The sequence below is a fragment of the Diadema antillarum genome, unplaced genomic scaffold (assembly GCF_040938485.1).
Source record: "Diadema antillarum isolate AM-2024a unplaced genomic scaffold, OU_Dant_1.0 seq00001232_RagTag, whole genome shotgun sequence".
Classification (NCBI taxonomy): domain Eukaryota; kingdom Metazoa; phylum Echinodermata; class Echinoidea; order Diadematoida; family Diadematidae; genus Diadema; species Diadema antillarum.
The window spans coordinates 419,450-430,048 of record NW_027272020.1 but is presented as its reverse complement, the minus strand read 5'-3'; the positions used below and the strand labels follow the sequence as shown (position 1 = coordinate 430,048).

General features: G+C 36.6%; 1 protein-coding gene across 1 annotated transcript; it reads right to left on the bottom strand.

The window, feature by feature from the left end:
* Window positions 1-4,481: 4,481 nt before the first annotated feature.
* LOC139745045 (eukaryotic translation elongation factor 1 epsilon-1-like) lies at window positions 4,482-10,568 on the bottom strand. Its single transcript, XM_071655460.1, has 5 exons — window positions 10,482-10,568; window positions 8,571-8,768; window positions 7,943-8,038; window positions 6,015-6,074; window positions 4,482-4,568 (listed from the first exon to the last, which is right to left on the bottom strand). The coding sequence occupies exons 1-5, from the start codon at window positions 10,566-10,568 to the stop codon at window positions 4,482-4,484; spliced, it is 528 nt and encodes a 175-aa protein (XP_071511561.1).
* Between the last annotated feature and the right edge of the window lie 31 nt (window positions 10,569-10,599).

Genomic DNA, 10,599 nt, shown 5'->3' with positions numbered 1-10,599 from the left:
CATAGTGATATGATCATGTAAGAATACTTTTTCCCGAGTTAATGCTTGTTCTCCGATTCAAATGCATTCGACTTGAGCAGCGTTGAATGTACACATGTCTATCACTCAAAATGATTTGTTAAAAGTTCAAGTTTGTCAGTTATTAAGTTTATCACACTTTTCTGTAACTGAGACCAATACGATGTCAAGAATATAAGGTCAAGATTCATTTCTTTTTTTCTGATTACAAAATAAAGTTGCATTTTGCATTTTTCCGTTTTTGTATACACATCAAGCGCTGTAATTTGTCATTTGACCAACTTTCTGCTCTGCATTCTAGCATGTTATCATCTAAATATGAAAATATTGGTTCCATGACATTATGCTTCTTAACGATTGTTCCCATGAAATATCTGCACGCTAAGCCAAACATAAATTCTACCCATTATGGTAAACACATGCACACACCAAAAACAAAAACTGAAGAAAACAAAACCACGCAACAACAACGACGACGACGACGACGACAACAACAACAGCAGCAGCAGCAGCAATAACAAACACCACCACCCACAGTGCATGCTAACTGTACATATCTTCCCATCAGCACAATTTCAATTTTCAGCTTCTTTTGTGAGTCTTCATGTAAGGTTGCTGCAGAAAATAAATGAACAGGTGTACAAATTTAGAATTAACAGTAGACCATATGAAAAAGAAATTAAAGGGTTCTCATGAAAGATTGTTTTCTGTCTTTCTCTAACCTTGTGAAATATCAATAGCTATAAAATCATCATCAAAAGACAACCTTACGCCACAGAAACACGATTTCTTGGACTTCTCGAGTTAAACTGAATCTCACAAGATTTGGTGATGGTTGATTTTTTTTTCTTTTTCCTACAATCTTAGATCTATCGCAAATACAGTATGTAGCTTTGCTCACATTTAGGCATGAGTACTAGAGTGTTTTCAAATGCACGCTGGAATTACATTGTACAATGTACTGTTCATACGCACCAACAGCAAAAACTCGAAAAGACAATAAATAACATATATTGTATATATAGACCTGAACTTTTATTCATTGTTTTTTTCAACTACCGGCATTGAGACAAAGTAACATTGTAACCTCCGTAAACTTGAATACATCGTGAAAATTAGGTACATTGGATGAAGTGATGACTCACACACTGAGAATTTAAACTCAATTTGGTGACGACTGTTATTGTGTCCGCATCAGTTAAAGCTGTAACTGACCTTTTACGACTTTTCAAGTACAGTGGAACCTCGTTATAAAGAGACCGTAACAAACCCCACTTGCTAACAAGGTGATTTTGCAGACCCCATAACAATTATGTCTTTATATATATATTTTTTTATTTTGCTTTTGTACCCTGACACACTACAGTCAGAAACCTGATATAACAAGGTCATCGCCATGAATTTTAGGTCCTTATAACGAGGTTCCCCCTGTATTTGCATATTTAAAGCAAACTTTTAATACCCAACGTACAATTTCAATATATGGATGCCTTTTCTTATTGAAGTCAAAAGTACATAACCAGTGTCGAGGCACCCTTGCAAGAAAACGCACGCAAAATATCACCGCTACCACACACTCACACAATTTGCTCTTTTGTTAGAAAATAAAGACCAAAAGTGAGTCTTCTTTTTTTGTGTATCAAACAGTTTACGAGGAAAGTATTTACAAAATATTCTATTACGGACCAGTAGACTCTCTTTATAACCAACATCGAGGTAACAGACTCTCATTATGTATATTTTTTGATGTCTGACAGAGTGCAGTTTCTTTGCATCTTTTATGTTTTCAAATGATATCACAATGTAGTAGCGAACATTAGTGATTCCAGTGCACCCTATAGGGTGTCAAATCAACTGTAAACTGCATCATAAGACACACAACCATACAGAACAACTCCTGATAATACACAAAAATATGCATCATAATTTCACTCAAAGTTTTACCGACTACCCACATATAATCATGTAGATTTTATTGCTTGTCTATGATCTCATTTACAGGGCTGCCAACTCTCACTCATTTTGGTCCTTTCCCACTCTAAAACTTTATTTCATTTGAATGCATTTCTATTGATCTCACTCATTTTGACTCCTAAATTATAGCATTGGCCTATGGGAGTCTCACTCTCAACTAGTTTCCAATGTTGGCAGCCCTGCATTGAACAACATCACTTCTACACCAGGCAGAAGTGCCAAGTGAACATATTATAATGTACATGCAATGTCGTGTAGCACAGGCAAACCACATTCATCTGTTTATTTCTACTCTTCCATCCATCTCCTTCCCCCCTCCCCTAAACTGTAAGAATCATGGACTGACATTTATAGTCTCAAAACATGAATACCCCTGGATAATGAATAAAATAATATCATACAAACGACTTACAAGTGGACAGAAATATCATGCAAATTTTATTTGAAAAAACTACTCAAGATCTTTTTTTCTTTAGTTTGAGGCAAACAAAATCATCACAAAAATATGCTAAAAAATTCAAGAATCCTCTTTTAGTTGGAGACAAACATTTTGTGAAAACAATGTAACACACACACACAAACAGACAAACAAACAAACAACAGCAATCCATTGCTTTGGTAAACCCTGTGCTCCCTGCTCTTCGAGTGGCTCTTGATGTAAAATACAGGACACATATTTATTCCACAATGATTTGACTTTCGTCCCACATCCACAGACATTCTTCTGATAATTACAACATGACATGAGAAATGAAAATTATCAAACAGATCAAAATCTATACTAAGATGTACTTTGTTGCCATCCCACATTTCACAAAATCCACAATCCTCCTATGCAAAGGGTCCAGAACCTTCTTGCATAACATTTGTTTGATGTACATTGTATACTGCTGGCACAGAAATCAGGCACAACTTGTGGATGCTGGAATCTGTTATGCCCACAGTGAAGTTGTAACATAATTTACTACATGTATTACGTCACATTCTTTACAAAACTTAATTTATCATCCTTGGCATAAACACACATATACACATATCTGAAGAAAAAAAATAACACGGAAAAAAAAAACCACTGTAACAGGAAAAGATTGGTCCTTTTCTATCATAAAGTAACAGAACCAGTATATAAAACAAGCTTTGTGACTCACATGATAAGAAAACTGGCGACAAAATTATCCAGGCCCAGGAATATGATCTAATGCACAAATGGGGCATTTCAAATAATGAATCATTGTAACAATTGATCAGATTGCCAATACAAACATATCGAGTGTCAAAGCTTTATTGAACCACTGATCAAACTGTATCTCTGAATAGTGTGAGATAGGATAAATCACAGTGTCACGGTGTCAGAGGCTGAAAAAAATATGGTTATTAAATGTGTTCACTAGGTAGGTAAATAACTAACACCAAAGTCTAATATGTAATTTGACAGGATAAATGAAAATAATTCTCTAAAAGATTTAACTTAAAACAGATTTAGATGCACAAATCAACCAACTTTTATTAAACAAGAACAAGTACATGTATATGACTCTCTCCTCCACTCTGATTAAGATTTGCCACGGGCTGTATGTAAATTCTGACATTGCACTCTTGGTGAAATCCGGCTGGAAAGAAGATATGCTTTCAAATATATCTTATCTCTTTCTCTTAGTTTCCCATCTATCTCTCCATCTATCCACATCTGTTTATCTTTACCCATCAATCAGTGTGTCTTACCTTACATGTACCTGAATGAATTTCATTGTTAAAAGGACAAGTTCACTTTCATAGATATGAGAATTGAGTGAATGCAGCAATACATGTATTAATAGAACACATCAGCAAGAGTTTGAAGAAAATCCGACAATCCGTTTAAAAGTTATGAATTTTTGAAGTTGCTGCTTAGTCACTGCAGGAAGAGAAGACTACTACAGCTTGCGACGTCACATGTGTACAACGATATAAAGAACATATAAAGAGATTCAAGATATTTTCATTTTTCTCGCACACTGAAAGAACACTTGACTTCCCTCTTTCAGAAGGTAAGGAGGAATAATATAACCCTTAACATACGTCAGTGACGAGTCAAGGAAATGTGCACTTTTTTTCAAAAAGTAACATTTTGTGAAATTCTCTTTATATTTTCCTTATATTGTTGTACGCATGTGATATCATACACTGTAGTAGTCTTCTCATCCAGCAGTGACTGTGCGATACTTTAAAAATTCATAACTTTTGAACGGATTGTCTGATTTTCCCCAAACTTTCACTGATGTGTTCTACTAATATTGCTGCATTCACTCAATCCACATGTATGTGAAGGTGGACTTGTCCTTTAAACAATAGCACAATGATTATGACTACTTTTAAGGATCCTATTGTTGACAGATCACTGACATTCATGTGGTTTGAAGTCTCAATTCTGATCAACTTTTTACTCTCATTTGAGTATGGTATTCTTAACAAAAGAGCATTTCATTCCTAAGATTGGGTTCTCCTTGCTATTAGTGAGGTACAAAACCTAGATAGAGTCTGTTGAGTGTGAAAGGAACCTCTGCCAGCTGTTGCCTGACGTTTGGAATTCGCTGCACCTGTGAGATGTAGGAAGGGCCACGAAAGAATTTTTGAACTGTGTGAGTATCACACAAGTACATACAGATACTTTCGCTACTGTAACAAAAATTATGCTCTGACCTCTTATCTACACAAACTCAAATCTCTGTTTACTTATTCAGCTATTATCTAACAGCCTTCTTCATTCACTTCACAGGTCACCTGCTTATGGACTTTGGTATCGCAAAAACATGTGCTTAATCTAACTCATAAAGTATTGCCAATAACTGTGAAAGTGAGAGGCCCAAAATAAGATAAATTTCCCCATATGTCTGGAATGCTTTTAAGGTGTCTTCAAATAGCACTATCAGAGCAAAAAGCACTGCAACATTTTTCAATACAATATCAACTGATGATGACTGTCACTGCATAACACAATGCAAAGTTTCTTTTCCCCAATATCACCCATCAATTACATTGCTGATGATATATACATATCTAATATACAGTATTATGTCTATGGCATCCATGCACAAATACAGTGCACTCCCGTTATAACGAACACGGTTATAACGAAATTTCGTTATAACGAAGTAAATCTTCTGGTCCCAAAATAATCACCATAAAAGCGTATGGTAAAAGATTCGCTTATAACGAACACGGTTATAGCGAAATTTCCATTATAACAAAGTCTTTTCCGAGCGCCATAGACAAAGAAAAACAAAAGAAATGTGCTCCGTTATAACGAAATGCGAATTGCTTTCGAAAATTCGTAGCGGAACAAGCATTTATAGCTTCTCTGCATGGGTGAACGCTTCACACCACTGTGTGTTTGCTCTTTGTGTCACGCACAGTTTCTGAGGGGAACTTGCGTTTATTATTGTGATACAGTTATCCCATCACATTTCACATAGCTTTCCAGTGTATAATGAGTATTCAGCAAACAGAATATGATATATATACATGGTTTTCTTGTTTTCGTTATATATTGTATTTGTTCGGTTTATAAGTATTTGTTATAACGAAATTTCGTTATAACGAAAGAAAACTGCCGGTCCCGAGCATTTCGTTGGGAGTGCACTGTAAATATTTTCATTTAATTACACCATTATCTGTATTTGATGTAATTCATACATGTGTTCTGCATCGCTGGATGTTGATTGATAGTGGACATTATTTACTCTATAACATTTGCTGATGCAGCAAATTGAAACTACTTGGTCTAGTGGCAAGAACTTGATCCTTCAATACTTGGGATATCCAACTTCAGTGAGAACTATTCAATCCATGTTCTTTTACATGACTTCTCTGTTTGTGACAAGTCAACATGGAAACAGCAAAATGATTTTTGGGGAAAAAAAAAGGGAAGCAAATATGAGGAACTGACTTATCTATTTGTGAGCTCCATGATCAAGAACTTTTCAAGTAACCCCAACCCTCACCAAATTGTAACACTTACAACAAAATCACTGCAGGATACTCACATTATCAAACCACCTTGACAAGTGTAAGTACTTCTCTTTCTCTTGGTATGTGAGGCCGCTCTGTCAATGAATCACATGACAAAATCCATGAGAACATTTCAGCATGAAATAATGTATGCTGAGCATAATGTTATATACTTGCAGGTTGTGGTGTATATTCAAAACTTAGGGGGTTTCATGGTACATGTAGTCTTGATAGCTTAGAACCTAAAATCAATATGGCATTCTATTTAGGAAAAACTTCTCCTTTTTTTTGGTTGCATTTGATGCTAAGTTAACCATTATAGATCTCATATTCCATACACTATATCAAATTAATTGACATTGATTCTGGTAAAACTGTATCTTTGGACTGTGAACTCTCACTAATGGTTTTAAGGAGATCTTTAGAAATCCATTAGAAAGGATTGCCCTTTAGGGACTGTCTTGCACAGAAAACAACACTTAAAGGACAAGTCCACCTTCATATACATGTGGATTGAGTGAATGCAGCAATATGTAGTAGAATACATCAGTAAAAGTTTGGGGAAAATCGGACAATCCGTTCAAAAGTTATGAATTTTTAAAGTATCTGGGTAGTCACTGCTGGATGAGTAGACTACTACAGTGTATGATGTCATAGGCGTACAACGATATGTGACACTGCACCTCAAAACAAACAAAAAGTCGCCAGACATGAATTTTTAGCTAAGACCATATTCTAAAAGAACAGACTTTAAGCTTTAAAATGATGTATAACTCAAATCAAATGGACTCTCCTAACCTATCTAAATACTGGAAAGAAAGCACAAACTCAGGAAAAGTGTGAACTGAGAAAAGAGACTCTGAAGTACAGTGTCTATTCAAGCGCTTAATCTTTACCAGACCGTGCTGGCTGAGTGATGAATGGGACAAAAAACAGGAAGTAAACCACCAGAGTAACAACAATGAAGAGATTATCAGATTAAACTGAAATTAAGTATGCCTCATTAACACATTCTGTCCATAATTAATGTCAACTTTCAAAGCAGTAGCACTATCCTTTCATATGTTATTAGAGTTGAAAGTGAAGAGTGTGGACAAGGTTTTTCAGAAATGAAAAAGGGATTCTAAAGACACACCTAATCACACTATTCTACCAAAAATGTTCGAGATAAACTGCTAAAAAACACACTTTCCTGCCCGTTTTATGATACCAAATTTTAGCATAATGTAAAAGAAGAACCGCTCTTTCAGAATATATGAAAGAGTCAAGTTCGACTAGGTTGACCCATTTCATTTATTTTCAGTCCTCACGTAAAATCAGTGTGTGCGACTTTATGTTCGTTTTGAGGTGCACGGTCACATATAAAGAAAATAAAAAGAGAATTTCACAAAACTTCACTTATTGAATAAAGTGCACATTTCTTCAACTTGTTACTGACATATAAGTTAAGGGTAATATTATTCCCCCTGCCTTCTGAAAGAGAAAAGTCCAGCGTTCATTCATTATGCGAGAAAAATGAAAATAAGTTGAATTTCCTTTATTCTTTCTTTATATTGTTGTACACATGTGACATCACAAGCTATAGTAGTCTTCTCATCCAGTCTTGACTTAGCAAAAGCTTCAAAAATTCATAACTTTTGAACGGATTGTCCGATTTTCCTCAAACTTTCACTGATGTGTTCTACTAATATTGCTGCATTCACTCAACCCACATGTCTATGAAGGTGAACTTGTCCTTTAGAAGATTCTTTGAATCACTTTGTACAATAAAAGGAATAAATACAAACACAATGAACACATCACACAAACACTTATGTGCCTGTTACAATTTCGCTGAAGAGACATACATACACTGTAATGGTTATCATTGTCTTCAGTTTCAAGATACAGCGCTGTACAAGGAACCGAAAAAGACGGGTAGTAACCAAGAGCATGCATTACAGCTGTCCAGGTGTGTACTCACAACTTTTTTATGAAGTCCATAGTACAGTAAGAGATCAGCCAGACTGAAACAGTTTCCAACGAAGTATGACCGCGTTGAAAGGTATGCATTCAGTTCCTTTTGAAGATGAAGACATCAAAAATATTTGCATGATTTATTAAACTATAATCTATTTATTTATTTATTTTATTATCATTATTTTTTTTTTTGGGGGGGGGATGAAATCTTAGTCTCGTAGTATTTTTTTTTTCCTGTAATAAACTCATGGAAAGTTATCTCATACTGTAAACTTGCACACATGAAAAAAACGTCTTTGTGTCTGCTGTACGTGTATGTTTGTATGTGTACAATGAGTTCTAATTGTGAACAGTTGTGGCTTGATGTACACCCTTGTGTGCAGCACACGTGAAAAAAATGTCTTTGTGTCTGCTGTACGTGTATGTTTGTATGTGTACAATGAGTTCTAAATGTGAACAGTTGTAGCTTGATGTACACACCCTTGTGTGCAGCACACGGAAAGCCACACGACAAGGGTCCAATATTAATGGGTTTGATGCTCATTTGTTAGGTGATAGTTATCACTAAGAATCATTAATGTACAAAACAATTAAAACAGGAGAGCAGATAGGGAGAATCCCATAGCCCTCACCTTCAGAATGGTCACTTCATCTTTCTCTCCCTGGCACCGGTCAATCTCAGTGACCCTGTACTCAAGCCACTGACCAATCAGTGCCTGCGTCCTTGCATCTTGACCAACAAGTTCTGTCCTCCCTGCATAGGCTGCTAGGTATGCAGCTATCGACATGAGACCAGACACTGATGTTCCGTTGCATTGCACACATGGTGTCTGCAGAGACAATGTACAAAATTACATTATTCTTTTATGCCATTCAAGTACTCCACTTTCATGCACAAAACAGTAGTCACAGAAACTGTCTTCGTCACACAGACAAGAAAAGAATAACATGACTTTGTCTTATACATGTACAATGAACTGTCAATCACAATGACATTGCACACCTTGCATGACATGAATACGACAGGGTCAGTGCACAAAAACACATTTGGTACAATTTAAGCCAAATGGTCACATACAAAATGTCGTTCTTCCAAGATGCCATCTAATTGTGGAATAGTCCTCTACAGGATGCTGTCAGTTGCACCTCTCTCTCTCTTGAGCTTTTTCAAAAGAGGGTGCAGGAAATCCAATTCTGCTAGCACAACATGCAGGGCTTTTGTAACTGCACCTAGATCTAGTATTTTTACTAGTATTGTAATGGCAGTAGGTATCCACACCATGCCAGCTGACACAATAGTGCATTGATACACCTTTTAATTTGGTGGACTGTACTACTGTATTAAAAAGTGGATATTTTCGGGGTTTTTTTGCATTTCATATACTTTTTATATGCTGTTATTTTTGCGTACAGACATTTTTTATGAATTGACACAGAGGCCTTCATAAGCTGAAATGCACTATCAATTTACATGGTGTCATTTTCGTGTGTTGTTAAATTTGCGATCCAAATGTGATTTGCGAAATTCACGAAAATTAAACCCTCACAAAAAATAAAAGCGGAGTTATAGAACTAGTTAGGGTCTAGGAATTGCAGAAGAAGTGCTTAATAAATGAAAAAAATATTTTTGAATGAAAGCAGTGCGAGGAAAAAGAGAGATTAACAGTTTAACTTTGTAAGTACAGTGTATGTGTATATAAAATAATACATGTTACCTGCACAACCCTTGAACATTTCTCTACTACAAATCAAACAAACATGTTGCCTGGCGTATAGAATAGCATTGCAATAGGCTGGGTCTGTGAGCTGTGCACGTTTTTTTTTTTTTTTTAATGCCTTTTAGCACATGCGCACAGGTTCAAAATCCTTCAACTTGCAAGTCGATCAGCTGTCAACACAAAATTTGTTAAAAAGTACCGTATGTTGGTTGGTTGTAAATTCAATAAATTTACACATAGACATAATCAAACAGACGGCTCGACAGTTGTGATTCCAAAAAGCAGGGAGACTTTTGATACTCACAAGATCAAGGGTCTGAAGATATAAGAACACATTTTTCTGCCATAATCAAATAAGGATAGCGCGACGCCGTCGAGGACCAGAGACGTGCAGCTCAGACGCGCTTTGACGCCGTGCGCGAAGCTGCGACACTCGAGACTGTGTAATTTTACAGCGACAGCTAGACAGGGCTGTGTAATACCTCGTGCAGACAATCGGGGAGGAAAACTTTGGCAGCTCTGCTCTGCTGGTGCTGCTGCAGCTCCAGGGGTACTAACAATAACATAATTATGACTGTGGTATTCTATGTTCACATCATAGTATATGGGCGCACAGCACTAGGCCCTCAGGCCTTTGCGAGTGATCATTGGCCCGGGAGTTCCGGGCCGAAAGTCAGTCACGAGCCGATGCCATCTCGACGCACGCCTACTGTCACGGCAACATATGCGAATTCTTTGAGCCAAAACGCCACATCTACCACGAGTAGTGCAACCGTACTAGTTGCAATATGACCATAGTGTGACATTTGTCAAGATTTTGCATACCTGAGTCTCACTATTGATGTTCACTTTGACATTCCCAACATTTAGAAATGACGCAATCGCCTTGATTTCACCTCGCTGTCCAGCCATCGTTTTGCTAGTAACCTCTTTCAAGAAAGGT